The 18017-nt window shown below is 51.1% G+C and overlaps 1 protein-coding gene and 1 pseudogene across 5 annotated transcripts in view; one reads left to right on the top strand and one right to left on the bottom strand.

Moving 5' to 3' along the window:
* Positions 1–10508, top strand: part of ACTN1 (actinin alpha 1) — a 98168-nt gene extending 87660 nt beyond the window's left edge. For 2 of the 5 annotated variants that reach the window (XM_061429226.1, XM_061429229.1), the window contains exons 12-21: positions 621–771; positions 1217–1325; positions 1822–1962; positions 2741–2923; positions 3193–3327; positions 4321–4500; positions 5254–5400; positions 6348–6428; positions 8152–8310; positions 9762–10508. In XM_061429226.1, the coding sequence (XP_061285210.1) occupies positions 621–771; positions 1217–1325; positions 1822–1962; positions 2741–2923; positions 3193–3327; positions 4321–4500; positions 5254–5400; positions 6348–6428; positions 8152–8310; positions 9762–9920 (1445 nt within the window). In that variant the 3' untranslated portion in view covers positions 9921–10508. Of the gene's footprint in view, positions 1–620; positions 772–1216; positions 1326–1821; positions 1963–2740; positions 2924–3192; positions 3328–4320; positions 4501–5253; positions 5401–6347; positions 6429–6940; positions 7007–8151; positions 8311–9761 lie in introns of all 5 variants that reach the window. The other 3 variants (XM_061429230.1, XM_061429227.1, XM_061429228.1) reach the window with 3 other exon arrangements.
* Positions 10509–15009: 4501 nt separating this feature from the next.
* LOC133254877 (GTP-binding nuclear protein Ran-like) lies at positions 15010–17232 on the bottom strand (annotated as a pseudogene).
* Positions 17233–18017: the final 785 nt, after the last annotated feature.

Below are 18017 nucleotides of genomic sequence, written 5' to 3'. Positions count from 1 at the left end.
ATCTAACAGCGATCTGAGAGCTCGATTCTCATCCTCTTCCCTTTGGAAACAAAAATCCAAGAAATGCAAGCCTTGCCTCGCCCGTTAAAAGAGAGGGCAGTGCACCTGAGGCTTGGAGAGGGTGCTGGCTGCCGATGGCTTCTGTGCAGAGTGCATTGGACAGGCTGCCCACACTGGGTGTAATTGAGGGGCAGGATCCCTGCAGGGCTGCTGGGGGCAGCAACTGTAAGTGGAGAAAACTCTGAAGATGGGGCACCCCTGAGGAACTTGTTTTCCCCAGGTTATACCGCAGGCGTAGATCGTTGTTTCCTGCTGTTTATAAAGTTTGTGTTATACCCTGACTGTCCACTTAGCCTCATCGTCTATATATCACCACTCCTGGTGGCCCTGGCATACTCCATGAAAAGGAGTGACTTTCCCGCCCTCTGCCCCATCACGCATGTTCCGGCTGCATATCTATTTTCTCGAACTGCAGATAATTGATCATCGTATGGGGCACATCTATCTCCTTGGGATATACCAGAAGTGGAGCTCCCAGGCCCTGAGGTGGGGGTGGTTGTGATCAAGAAGGTGGGCCTCCCGGCTCCTGCTCAGCCTTGTGCCCGACCTCTGACCCCCAGGCAAAGAGGCCATGCTGCGGCAGAAGGATTACGAGACGGCTACCCTCTCGGAGATCAAGGCCCTGCTCAAGAAGCACGAGGCCTTTGAGAGTGACCTGGCTGCCCACCAGGACCGCGTGGAGCAGATTGCCGCCATTGCCCAGGAGCTCAAGTAAGCCCAGCGGGCACTGCAGTGCTGTGGGAGGTGGGCTGTGGCCTGAAAAGTGAGCCGGGTCCTGGGGCAGGAGGTCATTGATACAGAAGACTAAGAACGTCCTCGCAGGTGGGGAATAGCCTGCGACCATCCTGTCACAGGCCTTCGGTCCTTACCTACAGCCAGTGTGGGACCAGAGGGTGACCGAGTATGGCTCTGAGATCTTGCCTGGTCTTAGTGGCTTCCTGTCACTGGGCATTGCAGTCAAGGCTGGTGTGACTTCCAGGCGAGGCTGGGGCGGGGGCCCTTGCGGAGGAGAACTGTTCTCCTCCCAGCAGTCGCCTGAAAGCCCAGAGGTTGAGGGTGGGAGTATGGGTCCTGGAAGGTCTTGAAGAAGTGCGCAGGAGAGCAGGCCGCAGAGGTAACCTGGGTCGCCTGTCTCTTCCTCTCTTCTCCCCTGCAGTGAGCTGGACTATTACGACTCACCCAGTGTCAACGCCCGGTGCCAAAAGATCTGTGACCAGTGGGACAATCTAGGGGCCCTAACCCAGAAGCGAAGGGAAGCTCTGGAGGTGAGAGCCCCTGAGGAGACAGAGACTTGCCTCCAGCAGCCCTGTGTGGCCTGTCTGCTTCACGACTCCCTTTGCTTTGGGCTGAGAAGCTCCACTGGGTTCCTCAGACCTTCCCCAGTCCTGGTCTGACCGTGGAAAGCTCACATTGGCACTGGACTTGCCCTTTGCCCTGATGGAGATGCCCTGATCATGCCTTCTCCTCCTCCTGATTTACTGTACTTGGGCCAAGCCCCGCCTGTTTGAGAACCTTCCTGTTCTCTAAACCAGACTCTCTGGGGCCTAGGCGGGTGACTCCAGTGTGGGGTGGTCCATACACCCCATATTAAGAACCAGCACTCTGGGAGAGTCTGTTCTGAGTTATCTGGTCCTTCCAGACCTGAAACTCTCGGGCTAGCCAGAAGGATCTTGAAGTCTACTGGGTTGGGTGGGGGGTTGGTGATTCTGGACATGACGTTACTAAGCACCTTCCTATCCCCATGCCATTTGGCACTCCCAGCGCACGGAGAAACTGCTGGAGACCATTGACCAACTGTACTTGGAGTACGCTAAGCGGGCCGCACCCTTCAACAACTGGATGGAGGGGGCCATGGAGGACCTGCAGGACACCTTCATCGTGCACACCATCGAGGAGATCCAGGTGTGCTGCCGACCCCCTCATCCATGGAGGCTGGGTCTGCACGGCCCACACACTGCCCTTGTAGGGAGAGGGCTGAGGGTAGCCTCCCCAAGGATGTTCTAGATTTGAAAGCTTTGTGTTTTATTTATTTTGACTCCGTAATATATGCATATGGTATCAAATCTACAAGCTAAAGAGACTGTGCAGTTTTTGTCCCCCAGCCCCCAGTGCCGCTCCCCAGAGGAGAGCAGGACACGGTCTCTGCATAGGCGAGCACATTTGTTTATTAATATGTTCTTCCCCCACTTTTTACGTAAAAAGTAGCTTTTATTATATACTGTATCCTGAACCTTTATTTCTAACCTCATAATTATCTTGGAGCTCATTTCACTGCAATAAGCCATTCTTTTGTACAGCTGCAGAGTGTTAGATGAAAAAGATTTTGCAGAACAATGAGAAAGTGTGTTAGGACAGGTCCCTTGAGCAGACCCAGGGCACCCCTTGTTCCCAACCTAACTGTGGGGTGGTGAGCCCCCAGGGAGATTGCTGCTGGATTCACCAGGCCTGAGCATGAAGCTGTGGCACCTTCCTGTGGCCAGCCCAGCCATCCTGGTTCTCAGCTGAAATAGTCCTGGGTTGATGCCTCCAGGCTGCCCAACTGGTGTGAGGCCGGCCTCCAGTGGCCCCTTCACCCACTTCTGCCCTGGGACCTGCAGGTCTCCCTTGGCTTATCTTGCCCATGGGAGGCATTGGTCCCTCCCAGTCATTGTGCTGCTTCTGCACGCCCGTCTCTCCCCAGGGACTGACCACAGCCCATGAGCAGTTCAAGGCCACCCTCCCCGATGCCGACAAGGAGCGCCTGGCTATCCTGGGCATCCACAACGAGGTGTCCAAGATTGTCCAGACCTACCACGTCAACATGGCAGGCACCAACCCCTACACAACCATCACGCCTCAGGAGATCAATGGCAAATGGGACCATGTGAGTCCAAGGGCTGGGTGGGGCGCTGGCGGAGCCATTGTAAGTTTCAGAAGGGCAGGGATTTTTGTCTGTCTGTATTCTGATTTTCATTGATTTCAGTGTCGTTCAGTAAGTACTCATTGTCTAGCAAATGAATGCATTTCTAGAACAGGTCAATGTGTTCACTCCTATTACTGCCTGGCCTCTTCCCTTCATGGCTCCTCCACTTCCTCTGACATGGAGGCAGATGGCCGGCCCGTCCCAATGTCCCCTGACTGTTCCTGCCCCAGGTGCGGCAGCTGGTGCCACGGAGGGACCAGGCCCTGACGGAGGAGCACGCCCGCCAGCAGCACAACGAAAGGCTACGCAAGCAGTTTGGGGCCCAGGCCAATGTCATCGGGCCCTGGATCCAGACCAAGATGGAGGTGGGTCCCAGCACCGAAGGCCCGGCAGGGGCTTCCACCCTTCCCTGCACCATCCCAGACAGTCAGGCTTTCCCTGTCTCCTCCTGGACGGGACCTGTGGCCACTGTGGGTCCTGAACCCACAGCTGGCCTGCTGCCCCATGGAGGGTGTGGGACCCGTGCCCACACAGGGACACCACATGAGACAGTCCCACGGAAGGATCAGTGCCCAGGTGACTGATGCGGCTTGCCCTGTGGCATATGTGGTTGAGCTGGTCTCCCTTCCTCCTGAGCCATGAGCTTGGCCAGAAGGAGGTGACCTCCCCAGAGAGAGAACTGTGCTTTGGGCAGGCGTGAGATTCTTTGCTATATTGTTGGACCAGGTATCAGGGTGATGTAGGTAAGGAAGGAACACTGCTTGGGTTAGAGCGTGGTGTCCCTCTGAATTCCTTGAGGGCAGAGACCACGTCAAGTTCCTCTGTGCTTTTCTGGACCCCATCTCTACCTGCTTAGCACATTATGCATGGTAGTGGGTGCTCCAGAAATGCTTGCCAAGTTGAACTGAGTTCCCAATGAGAGACAGAGATGGGGATTAGGCCTGGACCATGGAGACAGGTGGGATTGAGGTGGGCAAGGCAGGCCTCCGAGGAACCAGAACAGCAGGATCGAGTTCATTGAGAAGGTGAGCCAGGTGCCCTGAGGCTGTGAGGAACCCAGCTCAGTGGGAAAACTTCCCTGAGATGGGTGGTAGTCGGGAATGGGCCTGGGATGGGAGTTTGAATGGCAGGTAGAGGAGTGAATCTTTAAGTTAGCAACTGACCTTGCATCCCCTTCCTGAGGCTGAGGGGTAGCCGGGAGATGGGAGGTATTCATCTGGTGATAACAGTCAGTGCCGGTCAGATTCCTTTATGATGCTATTTCCATGCCAAGAATCATCAGAGGGGTTGGCCCCAGTCTCCACCCTGGGGGCCCAGAATGCATAGGTTTCACAAGAGCCTCCTTTCTGGGTGAGCAGGAGATTGGAAGGATCTCCATTGAGATGCATGGGACCCTGGAGGACCAGCTCAACCACCTGCGGCAATATGAGAAGAGCATCGTCAACTACAAGCCCAAGATCGACCAGCTGGAGGGCGACCACCAGCTCATCCAGGAGGCGCTCATCTTCGACAACAAGCACACCAACTACACCATGGAGGTGGGCACCACCAGCCTTGCTGCCCTGGAGAGGGAGCCCCGGATCCCCCTTCTGCTTCCCTCGGCTGGGGAAGTGGTGGTGGGGGGGGTCACCCATCATTCCAAGCAGACTGGTTGCATAGTAGGATAAACCCTAGCTTTTAAGTGAGAGAATACTCAACTTCTCCTCCCTCCTGGAGCTCTGAGTCTTCGGTCCTCAGTGCCTTTTGAATTTCCCCAGGAGCTTGCTGAGAATGCAGATTTCCAGGCACCGTCCCAGAATTTGATTCACTAGGTCTGGGATGGGACTTGGGTATCTAAATTTTTTAACAAGTACCCAGTGATTCTGAGACTGGTGGTCACCAGACACTGGTTTGGCCTCTGCTTTTTAAATGACCTACTTGTTTTGACTATGAAGGCATGGGTGTGAGGTTATAGAGTTGGATGTTCAGGGAATTACCTACTTTTTTGTCCTTTGATCTTCCCCACTGTCAACTTTGCCCTTTTTCCTGACCTGACCGCACTGGTCATTCTGGTTTCTGCTGTTCCGGGCAGAAACCATCACCCTTCTGTGCTTCCCCCTTCATCATCTGGGTCCTCTGTCCTGGTTTGCTGTCCTTGTCCTGGTTGCCCAGCGCCTGTTGACTCTGTTAATCCGGGCAGAAGGCCTGGTTTGATTGCATTGGCCATTTTGATGATCAGGGGAGGGAGTAGGGAGGGGTGACCTGGGCCCAGGCCTGGGACCCCTTTGCTGATGGGCCTTGCTTGCCTGCAGCACATCCGTGTGGGCTGGGAGCAGCTCCTAACCACCATCGCCAGGACCATCAATGAGGTGGAGAACCAGATCCTGACCAGGGATGCCAAGGGCATCAGCCAGGAGCAGATGAATGAGTTCCGGGCCTCCTTCAACCACTTTGACCGGGTGAGCTCCACCCCTGCACTCGCTGACGGCAGCCCCAGCCCCAGGGCCCTGGAGGGCACTGCCCAGGGCATGGGCCCACTTCCTGGGCGAGTGAGGAGGAGAGGGTGGGGAGGGAGGAGCTGCAGTCAGCCTGCTCTGACTCTCCACCGCCCCAGGCTGGCCTTAGAAGCTGTCCAGGTGTCCCACGAGCATCGCTGCTTTCCTGGAGAGAGTGCTCGTGTTGTGGGTGAAGTGAAACCCTCAGACCCCTGACTCTTGCTCTCCTACCATGAGGAGTCACGCCTTGGGGGCAAGGCTGCCATAGCCTCAAGGGAGGGTCTGCTGTCCCTGGCTATGGCGACCATCCCCTGCCTGTGCCTGGGGACAGAGCAGAGCCTCCCTCCTCCCCGAGCCCCGGGGGGCCTTTCGGACCCCTGGTAGAGGTGCCAGAGCTATCAGTCCTCCTGGATTCTCATCCAGTTTTGTGTGGGCTGCCCCTCCCAGTGCCTTGGGGCTTTGTGGTGGCCACAGGGGGTGGGAGCATGGGCTTGGGTGCTGCCCACCACCCCTGCCTGCTTCACTGCCCTCCAGGCACCTGGGTGGGTGGCGTCCTCCTGGAAAACCCTGCTCAGGGCATCGGGGCCAGAGGTGGGCTGGGCACTCTTCTGGGGGAGCTTCTTTCCCCATGGCTCACCATGCTTCCCTCCAGCCTGCTCCCCGGGGCAGGACAGCTGCGTGTACCGGGGAGAGGGCCCCCTCTGGGCCACGGCCGTGTGTCTAACCTTGTGCACTTTTATTTCCCTCCTCCCCCCGCCCCTCCGCCCTCCACCTTCCCCATCCGCATGCCTTCGTCCCTGTCTCTCCCCACACACGCTACCCTCCACTGGGGCATGGCCCACCCCTTCCCCCTCACGGCCTCCACCTCCCTGGCACCGCATGGCTCGCTGGCTGGCGCACGGCGGCCCCAGGATCACTCCGGCACGCTGGGTCCCGAGGAGTTCAAAGCCTGCCTCATCAGCTTGGGTTATGATATTGGCAACGACCCCCAGGTACTCGCCTCCTGCATGGAGCACGCTCAGGGGTGGCGTCCGGGGCGAGAAATAACGCGTTTCTCCTTTTTTCTTTTCTCTCTCTCTCTCTTTCTGGATCTCCTTGCCTCCCCTTTCCTGTGGGCCGTGGGGCTCGTCTTCTGCTGTCCCTGCCTGGCCCCCGGCGGGCTCCTCCTCCCGCTACTCCGACCTCTGACCTCTGCCCTCGGTTATCTTTCGTGGGAACCTGCGCGGTGCCCACCTTCTTCTGTCCTCATCGCTCTCCATCCCATGGACGGATTTTTGCATCTCCCTGCTCTGTCTTCCTCCTTCTGTGAATATCTTCCCCGGATGTGTATTTGCATCTCTTCCTCCTATGTTCCTTTCCCCTTCCTGACCGCCGCCCCCCCTCCCCGCCCCCCGCCCCCTAAAACCGTACACCTCGACCTCCCCTCTGGCCATCTATGCCCTGTCTTCCTGGCCCCGGGCTGGCCCTTTCTCCTCCTTGTGTCTTGGTGCCCCTTGCCCCACAGAAGAAGACAGGCATGATGGACACGGATGATTTCCGCGCCTGCCTTATCTCCATGGGTTACAACATGGTAATGTAAACCCCACCCTCTGCCCTGGTGAGCGGCAGCCAGCCAGCTGACTGGAGAGGCCGAGTCCTGGCCGTGGTGGGCTGGAGGCCCTCAGGCTCAGGGGCCCCCCTCCCTGGAGGGGCCTCAAGATTCTGGTCCATGGGGAAGATAGTGTACTGAAAGGCTGGGCCCCAGCTGTGGGGCCTGTGTGTGTCCGGGAGACCTGGCCTTCTCGCCTTTCTCTGCCGGTTTCTCTTTTGATATTTACAATTGAAGTGGGCTTTTTGTGTTTTGGCTCCCATCGTGGATGGTGGGGCTGACCCCGAGGCTGCCAGGCAGGACTGTGGTAGGCACTCTGGGTGGAGGTTGGTTCAGTTCTATCTCACGTGAGGCCTGGAGAGTTCCACCTCTGTCCTGGTGATGGCTTCAGCCAGGCATGCCGCCCCTTTGCTAGTTGCCCCAAGCCCCTTCCCAACCTTCTCAGCTGCCTTGCCCTCATGCAGGCCTTCTGAGCAGGCCAGGCAACTCCTGGCCTACCTTGCAAAGCCCAGAGCCCTTGGGCCGCCCAGCGCAGGAACACGGGCGTGGGCTTTAGAAGCAAGGAACCTGGGGATAAATCTCGGTTCTGTCATCCCCTGCTTGGAGGCCCAGATAAGGTGAGGGGAGCGCTGCCGGGCCATTGTAACGGTTAAATGAAGCAACTCAACGTGAGTGCTGTGCCGTGTCTGACACTCAGAACGTGCAGTGTGGTGGAGGCCCAAGTTCATGTCTCAGCTCTACTACCCCCTGGCTGTGTGGCCTTTGGCAAGTCACTAAGCCTGTCTGGGCCTTAGGTTTCTCCTCTGGAGACCTGATGAAAGTAATAAAATAAATAGCTACTTCATGGTTGTGAGGAGGGTTAAATGAATTTTACACAGCACTTCAAATAGGGCCTGGTGTATAGTGTATGCTGTCTGTTAGCCAGTGCTGGCATTAGTTATCATCAGCATTATCATTTTTGTTCCAAGAGGACCACGTGCATCCGTAGAGGGTGGGAAACTGAGACATCTCAGGTTAGGTCAGGGGCCCTCTCTGACAGCCTCAAGCACTCTGAGCCCCCAGAGGCTTCAGGTCCATAGAGAGAGGGGACTGTGGCTGACAGGCCTGGGATTGGCTTTTCCCTCCAGGGAGAGGCAGAGTTTGCCCGCATCATGAGCATCGTGGACCCCAACCGCCTGGGGGTGGTGACGTTCCAGGCCTTCATCGACTTTATGTCTCGTGAGACAGCTGATACAGATACAGCAGACCAAGTCATGGCTTCCTTCAAGATCCTGGCCGGGGATAAGGTGGGTGTGCTGTGGCGTGGGTGCCGTGCGGAGGTGGGCTGAATTGGAGGAGCGGTCATGAGCAGCTCCGCTGTTCCTTCTCCCACCCCGAGCCTCACTGCTGTCCACCTCTACCCGTTTCTGTAGCATTTGGGCATCAGCTAAGAGGTTAGGACACTGTATTAGCTTCAGGGAGTCCCTTGCCACGGACATTGCATGTCATACTTATGATGAGATACTGGTGATGAAATGACTGGCAGTGGAGGGCAGTCCAGTCAGATGGAGTATGTGAGTGGGTGATGAAAGGTCAGTCTGGGAACTTAAGACTTCAGCCCTGCATCATTCTGGGCATGAGCCATGGCATGTGGATGGGAAGCAGGAAAGAAGCATGTTTCTCATTTGTCTACCCTAAGCAGCAGTCAGCTTCAGTTCTCCAAATCTCCCAGGTTCCCTGCACTGCCAAGCCTGACAGTGGGAAAGTAGGCGCATCCCGGGGGATTTGGGGGCAGAGAGATCTAGAGGTCAGATTCCCTTCCTGTAAAATTCATAGGATAATCCTTAGGCTGTCCTTCCTTAGCCAGTAGGGAGAATAGTTTCTGAAATGTCTCAGTCTACATTGAAGTAAAGACTGAACCAACAAAGAGGTTCCTAAAGCTCTTATTTACATTCAAAGACACCTTGTTAGAGTCATAGCACTTTGGAGCTGGAAGGACCCTCAGAAACCACCTCCTTCAAGTGACTCATTTGGTCGAGGAAGTCTCCGGGGCCCAGAAAGGGACCTGATCTCTTGACTCTTGAAGTGACTTGAGGGCCAACCCCTGTCTCCTTCAGACTGGCTCCTTAGGGGACTCTGGCAGAAGTAGGGCAAGTCCCTGAACACGTGTGAAGCTGCTAGCTCCCCAAAGATGCAGGTTCCAAGTAGACTTTGATGGGCAAGCCCAAGACAGGGAGGAAGCAGACATCCCAGACTGGGAACCAGATGGGCTGGGGGAAGGTTAAGAGTCTATCAGTGGCAGTGATGCCCCAGACTGGAGGCTCCTGTGATTTATGAGAATTGTGTGACCTCCTCAGAGCCCAGCTGAGTTGGGCGTGGGAGTCCTACTCTGTTTCACCAAATATGGATTGCTAATACCCGCCTGTGGTTGGTGCACACTAGAGAGATACACGAAAAGATTACAGGTGCAATTAGCTCTTGGAATTACTTGGAAACAGGCTAAAGTAGTTACTGAAGTGAAAAACAAGGGGATTGAAATATATGTTATTTAAATATATATACACATATATAGATAACATTTATACATATGTGTCTATATCATATAACTTATCGTATAATTCATTTATTTACATATATGCCTGATACAGGTATATGTAATGTACCTGTTGGAATGGGGGCTGGACAGGGTACCTTACCTCCTGAGTGAGGTTCCCGACCTCCGGGCTTTGCGGCCGCCCTGAGCGCATTGTTTCCGCAGAACTACATCACGGTGGACGAGCTGCGCAGAGAGCTGCCGCCTGACCAGGCTGAGTACTGCATCGCGCGAATGGCCCCCTACACCGGCCCCGACGCCGTGCCCGGTGCTCTGGACTACATGTCCTTCTCCACGGCGCTGTACGGCGAGAGTGACCTCTAACCCGCCCCGCCTGGTCCACACCCTCGCCCCTCGCCCCCCGCCCCGTCCGCTGTGCGAGCCCCACCCTGCGCCTCAGCTGTACCGCCTCTCCCGCCCGGGTTTGGTTTCACGCTCTGCCTCCAGTGGGCGAGCTGGGACCCGTGTGGCATCCAGCCTCCCTGCCCGTGAAGTGACAGTTTACAAAATTATTTTCTGCAAAAAAGAAAAAAAAGTTACGTTAAAAAAAAAAAGTAAAAAATACCAAAAAAACCACATATTTTATTATACAAAAAGTATTTTTTTCTCCACCAGACTTAAATGGAAAAGAGGAAGAATTAACTATTTGCACCGAAATGTTTTGTTTTGTTGTGACATAGGAAAATAACCAAGCACAATGTTATATCCATCCTTTTTATCGATTTTTTTTTTCCTTTCTATCTGTACCATCTGCTGTATTCATTTCTCCAATCTCTTGTCCACCTTGATGTGGGAGTGGGAGGTGAGGGCAGGGGAAAATCTTGTCAAAAGGCACATTGGTGCATGTGTGTTTGCTAGCTCACTTGTCCATGAAAATATTTTATGATATTAAAGAAAATCTTTTGAAATGGCTGTTTTCTTAAGGAAGAGAATTTATGTGGCTTGTTTTCTCATTTTTGAAGTCCAAAGGTGTGTGTAATTACCCTCTTCATCAGCACACACTTTTTGCCCCCAAATACTGCCTATTAAAAATGGTCAGGACAAAACTGACAAGTGTGGACAGCTTTGGTCCTATTGGGCACACAATGGCACCCCACTCCAGTACTCTTGCCTGGAAGGTCCCATGGACAGAGGAGCCTGTCCATGGGGTCGCTAAGAGTTGGACACGACTGAGCAACTTCCCTTTCACTTTTCACTTTCATGCATTGGAGAAGGAAATGGCAACCCACTCCAGTGTTCTTGCCTGGAGAATCCCAGGGACGGGGGAGCCTGGTGGGCTGCCATCTATGGGGTCACACAGAGTCGGACACGACTGAAGCGATTTAGCAGCAGCAGCAGCAGCAGTGTTAAAGCAGCAACACTCCCATGTCAGTTCCTTGCTCCTTGCTTACTGTTTTCCAAAAGAGTGCATGGGATCAAGGATGGTGTGGGGCACCTGTACCACCCCTAATATGCTTTTGACCTTGGCACGTTCAACCTTATACTTGTTTCGTTTTCCAGAGGAGAACGTGGTTTCCTCACAAGGCTCCTATGCGTTGAAAATAAACCCCGCCTTTGTTTCTCACATCATCAAACAGCTCTGTGACATCTACATGCCCCAGTTCCTTGTATTTTTGCTGCAGGAGACACTCAGGAAGTCAGACTGTCCCGTAGACAGCAGCTGTCCAGCCTCACCTGGGAGGCTGTTGGAAATGCAGGCTCTCGGGTCTACCTCAGACCCTCTCTTTAGAATCTGCCTTTAAACAAGGTCCCTGGGGGATCTCTGTTTCTTTTGATTTTTCCTCCTTGCCTCTTTCCTCCTCGAGGCTTCTACTCACAGGACAGGCAGCGAGGACTGCCAGTAACGGTATCAGTAACAGTGCAGTGATTTATCGACATAATTTAGCAATGGAAGCTGCAGGTCTGTGTTCCAGTTCTGTGTCGAGGGGTAAAGCAATTTCATGCAGCAGTAACAGGGAGTTGAGTCTGTGGAGTCTGACGGCCAGAGTTCAAACCTACCACGGCCATTTCCAAAACGGATAAACTGGGCACTACAGTTGTCTCATCCACTAACAGGGAATAATAGTGCTGCTGGAAGGTTGATGCTCTAATATATAGAACTCCCAAAGTATTCGTGCATATAAATGTTGAAGTCAATCCTACTTTAAGTTTTAAGGGATTCGCTTGAAGGATCTCTTTAAAAGAGAACCCTTAACATGATAGAAGTCCCCTCATATAAGAAGACTAAGACCAAATTGGAATTTATTGAACTGGGGCCAGAGATGACAGTTTTCCAGTGTAAGCCCCGTTTGTTTAGGAATTAGTTCCATGAGTTCTGGAACACCCACTGCCCTGGGAAAGAGGCAAGGCTTTTCAGGAGAATGGACGTGGGGAGAGGTTGGCTTTTGCTTTGGGAACCATGATTGCAGGTTTTCCCACTGGCTGGCAGAAAGCCGTACCTGCTCAAGGTAGGTCTGCTGTGATGGCAGCTTGGTGGGGAAGACTGTGGTTTAAGAGTTGAGGAGAAGGAAATTGTTCCAACCAGAAAGTTTCCTAAACTGAGGGTGTGTGCATTAATAAGCCTCAATTTTCAGGGACTTCCCTGGTGGTCTAGTAGTTAAGACTCCAAGCTTCCACTGCAGGGGACGTGGGTTTCGACCCTTGGTCAGGGAACTAAGATCCCACATGCTGTGCATCATGGCCACAGTATTAAACAAAATGCTACAAAATCCCCCTCAATTTCCAGAGGTATGATCAATCTTTAAAAGAATGTGTAAGAGTCATTTGAACAAGGTGTGTTTATAGAGTTATTCCACAGTCTTCAAGGGTTTGAGTTTCTCAACATTCAAGGGTGCTTATAAATGACTATATGTGTGCAAACGACTATAATTTTCAATCCATTAGAGGTAAAATCTTAAAATTTCATAAGCTTTTAAGCGCATCATGGACATTTTATTTTATTGATAATGTAATTTTCCTGTAAAAATAACATTCTTCTGTGTCTTAATCATTCATACATTTAAACAGATTTAATCCTCCAGAACAACCCCGTTTGCAAACTTTGTTAAATCCCTTTAGATATTTTAAACATATTAGCAAGTTTTAATCACTCTTTAAGACATCAGACTCCCAACCCAGGCAGATTCAAATCCAAGCTGCAGAGTTTCACTCAGCACAAAGCAATTGAAATATTATAAATGCAGCAAATCAGGTTCCCTGGAGCAGTTCAAAGCTGTTTACTAACAGTTCTCTTAGACCTCCAAAATTGAAATTACACGTCTCATTTCAGTTGCACATTGCAGATGAAAAATCACAAAGCTATTATATGCTGGGTTCTTTTATGTGTTCAGTCACCTTAACCCACTCGTTGTCATGATGCATACAAAACTGCTGAACACCACCAACGTATTAGTACCAAGAGTTTGATTTATGAATACTTCATCTGTTTAGTTATTTCTAAAGAGGTGATTTCCAGTCCTTTAGCTACTCATTGCTGGCTTTTGGGGTCAGAGGTTCAAGAGATACATATATATATTTAGGAAAATACCACTGAGGAGTCCTCTTTGAGCATTTGAGCTCTGTGATGGGCTGAATAATGGTCCTCACGAGATGTCCGTGTCCTAATCCCTTGGATCCTGTGACTCTGTTACTTTACATGGCAAACGGGACTTTGCAGGTGTAACTGAGTTAAAGTCCTTAATGGAGACATTATTCTGGATTGTCTGGGTGGGCTTTGATGAAGAGGGAGGCAGCAGTATCAGAGATGTGACGACGGAGGTAGAGGTTGGAATGACATGAGGCCACAAGCCAAGGAATGCACTGTCTTCTAGAAGCTGGAACAGGCAAGGAGATGGAAGCCCCACTTAGTGCCTCAGTGGGAATGCCGCCCTGCTGACCCATTTTAGGTTTCTGAACCGAGAAGATAATAAATATGTATTTTAAGGCACTACATGTGCTTTGTTACTGTGGCAACAGGAAGCTAACGCTTGCTTAATCATCCAGGCCTCTGGACAGGCTGGCTGCCCACCCCCCCCCAGCCCCACCCTGATATCAGTGACTTGTGTTGTAGGCTTGAGGCTTTGGCTCAACCACCCCAGCTTCAGAGGCCTAAACTTGTAAAACGTCAGCTCTGGGGAGGCTGCCACAGGTGCTGACCAGAACCCCTAACCCTGAAATTTCGTCTGCAGAGGAGGGGAGATGGAGGTTTCAGATGAAACCTCCAAAGGGTCAGAATGACTATGCCCAGTGGGGGCGGTTGGGGGGTGGTTGCTGGTTAGTGGCACTGGCTGAGGGGCTGAAGGCTGTGGGCTTATCCCCTAATGGGGTAGGTGACCTCACATGGACGAGAGTCCCCCAACAGGCTGTTCCCTCCCCCCCAGTCCAGGCCAAACTTAGGGGGACAGAAGAGGTAACTAAGCAGTGGCACTGCCACCAGAACCACTGAAGGGCCTCGTCCACATGTGCTGTCCTGCAGGGTGGTGCTGGAGAGGGCCCCTTTCCACACCCGACTCTGGGGAAGCCTGGATATGGGAGCTGGGAGCCCACATCGAAGCTGAGAGGGCCTGGGGTTTTCGGGACACTCAGACGTGGTGGGATGGAGTCCTTCAGCTAAATGAAAGCTCTAGGGGCCACTTTGTGACCATCAAGGCTTTTGAAGCTCCAAGAGAGGTGGGGGAGTCCCCATTTGAGCAAGCACAGCTCAGGTGCTGCTGTGGGACCTTTGACTAGTTATTGGACACCTTGCCACCTTAGAGATGAAGGGGAGATGAGACTTCAGGGTGTCTCTCGAACCCAGGGCCTAGGTGGCAGCCCAGCCTCAAGTTGGGATCTGCCACATGCCCTAGGAAGCCCTGGATAAGCAGTGAGCCTGCTCTATCTCAGCCCCTCTATGTGGGGGCCTCACTCCTCTCTTGGGCCTAGCTTTCTCTGGTCATGACCCCCATGGTGGGAAAGGCCAACCCCACATGCCCTCGTGTTTTCCTCTAAAAGGAGGCCAGTCCCTGTTCCTCGTTTGCAGGACCTGCTTGGCCCAGCCTGGCCTGGTCTGACGCGGTGATGCCTATCACTCCATGGATGAGGCTTGCGGCATTGGTCAGGCTGGGTGGGGCAGATAACTCAAAAAGTGAAGGCTACCTCATTTCATCATCAATTTTATCTCTGAGATTTGGATTCAGCTTACAACCGATCTCACTTTGGAATTATTAGTGTCCTAGCTACTGTTGGCCAGGTGGCAGTCATGACCTCCAGTCATGGCCTGCTCTTTAGAAGTAGGAAAATGAGTCCTGGTTTTGTCTCAGACTTCCATTGACACCTTCTAGTAAGATCAAGCACCAGGATCAAAGCCTGCAGAATGAGTATACAGAAAGACAATCTGGAAGTCCTAGTGGAGCTCCCTCATCAAAAGCTGTGCTCTTAAATGCTATGGATTAAAATGGTGTGTGGAAAATGCACTGGAAGACTCTGGCAAGGAGTTCAGAGGAGCTAGACTCTGCATTTGAGGACGTTTTAGCAAATTTGTTTTGCTCACCTCTGCACAAGAGTGACAGATGATAAACATGTTTAAAGACTATAAAGCTTTTTCAATAACTACGTCGTGGCTGACTCTGCAACCCCATGGACTGTAGCCCGCCAGGCTCCTCCGTCCATGGGGTTTCCCAGGCTGGAGGGGGTTGTCATTTCCTTCTCCAGGGGATCTTCCTGACTCAGAGATGGAAGCCACGTCTCCTGCACTGGCAGCCAAATTCTTTTTTTTAAAATAGATATTTGAAATACAACTTTTTTCTGATTCTAAACAAACAGCAACGCGAGTGGTAGTAACAAACAAGATTCCACCTCTCAGTATTGTCATGTGACTGTAGCAGTCTTATATTTGAAACGCAAGGCGGAAGCATCTGTATTCCAGAAACACCTAAATATACAGGTCGGAAAAATGAAGTTTTCTTTAAACTGCCAGTTTCACTCTGAAGCCCATCCATCTCCTTCAGCATCCAAAGAGTAAGCACAGGCTCTGCTTCGATGTGTAATAAAGTGCGAACAGGCACCACTGACAGGACAGTCGCCTGTAAAACTAGACTTCTGACGCTGGGCTCAGCTTCTCACAGGTCATCATTTTCATCCGGGAAAGGAGCTGTCTGAGCAACCTCTAGATGCACTGCCAGGCTGGGTCCATGACCACCTCTGGCGGGTGAGAGCGGGCATGATGACAAACTCCGAGTTAGGGCCTCCACTCAGCTTTCTAGCAAGCCAGAGCGAGGGCTTTTCAAAGCTTTTCTGCCTACTTTTGGCAGAAATGACATAGTACTGAAGAGTCTCCTTTTGGTGGAAGACAACTGACTTTGCCTTAATCTTTCTGTCCTTAATATCTACTTTGTTGCTACACAATATGATGGGGGTTGTTCTCACACACTCGGACCAGATCTCTGTGCCTGTTAGGCGTGTTCTTGTAACTCCTGATGTCAAACGTTCTAATGAGACACTCATCTTGGTTATAGCCATCTCTTCGTCCACCAAATTTCTCCTGACCAGCTGCATCCCATACATTGAACTTAATAGGTAGGTCCTCTGTTAGTATGGAACACGGGGAATGGGACTCAACACTCCGGGTAACTACACACTTCTCAGATTTACCAGTCAGATGGTGTTTCACAGGTGTAGTTTTGCCAGTGTCACCATCACCCACCAAAACAAGTTTGAACTGAACTTGGGGTTCTCTTTGGGCAGCCATTGTAATGTTACTTTCACATATCTATCTGACTGAGTTGGCAGGCAGATTCTGTACCACTGAGCCACCAGGGAAGGCCATCAGTAACTACATATATTAAACATAAACAAGTTTATAATAGTAAGAATGATAAAGCATTGTGTTACAGTTTAAGTGGCTACATGTTTTCTTTCTTGATGTTTATAAAATACTGGAGCATCTTATTAATCTGATTGTATTTTAGATCCAATGAAATATGGCCCACAAAACAGATTACCTGTCAACTCTCCCAAATCTTCTGGATTCTATTTTTGATGAGACAACAAAAGAAAGATTCATTGGAGATTGGTTCCAGGGGTTCAAAGATTCACTGGGGTTGGTACCTTACTCTCCAGAAAGAGCAATATAGAGATGTCTCACAAAGGTTCATCCTAAACCTATTCTCTAATTTGGCAAGCTAAGAGATCACAGGCAATGTAAAACATCCATTCTTATCACTGACATTTGCTTTCTTATCACCTCTCTCTAGTATCTTCCACTTCTAATTATATATATATATATTTTTTTTTTCGGGGGAGGGGGATAAACAGTCTTTATTTCACCATCAAATAAATTCAGGTCATCTCAGGTTTGGTAACCAAATGGATCATAAGAAAACATGTTTGCTCTCAGATTTTTTAAATTGTAAAATTAAAAAAAAAAAAAAAAGGACTGTGGACATATATATACACATAGGCCTTAGAAATTTATATATAAGGATGAATGTGTAAATAGATATCTTTGTTGTTGTTTAGTCACTAAGTTGTGTCTGTTTGCGACCCCAAGGACTATAGCCTGCTAGACTCCTCTGTCTATGGGATTTCCCAGGCAAGAATATTGGAGTAGGTTGCCATTTCCTTCTCCATCTAATTATATTTTTCTTAGCCATCTTCATGAGTCCTACTTTTCCAGCAGAAACTGCAGGAGAGATTTTGCAAATACTTAATACCTGGGAAGCTGGCTTCTAAAAGCAAGATCTTTGAAAGATGGCTTGTGAACACTTGTAAAAAGATACAGTCATCCCTGGGCACAGCACAGTTCCATGAATAGCAGATGCTGCTTGACTAACATCTTCTTTTGGGGTTGGTACCAGGCTCCCTGAAAAGAGCAATATAGAGAAGTCTCAGTCCTTGCTGAAATTCAGACAAGCAGCATCTCCTCTGTTCTTGGTGGGAGAGTTCCACTGCAGGGCTCAGTGGCTGTGTAAATAAAAAGTGTGTCCAGAGTGTGCTGGCTTATGAATCTGACGACTTCTGGGAGGTTGCTGTAGGCTGTAAGCACTGGTTCTTGGTCCTGTCTTGTTCAGGTCCTACTGACTCGGACTCAGGTGTTCACCTTCAAACCCGCAGGTGTTATGAAGCCTATAAGGTAAACAAGAGAATTAGGATCACAAAAGATCTCAACGGGCAATGAAAGTAATCTTCTAAGATTATGTTTTATGAGAATGCATGTAAAACCCTGAAAGTGGATCTAAAAAAACACAAGATGTGGGAGATACCCTGAAAAAGACCAAGAAGGTCCTCAGCTTAGTATGAGTGAACAGAGTAGTGAAGCAGCTTCAAAGGGCTAATCTGATCTTGGGTTGGACTGAAAACTTGGAAACTCAGAAGTTGCTCGTGCTCACATCTGCCAATTGTAGGAGAAGCATGAAAAGCTGGCCTTTGACAAGACAAAATAAAGCCTTACCTCCACAGAGGAGAGAC

Source organism: Bos javanicus, chromosome 10 (assembly GCF_032452875.1).
Source record: "Bos javanicus breed banteng chromosome 10, ARS-OSU_banteng_1.0, whole genome shotgun sequence".
Lineage (NCBI taxonomy): Eukaryota > Metazoa > Chordata > Mammalia > Artiodactyla > Bovidae > Bos > Bos javanicus.
This window is presented reverse-complemented; position numbering and strand designations above follow the sequence as displayed.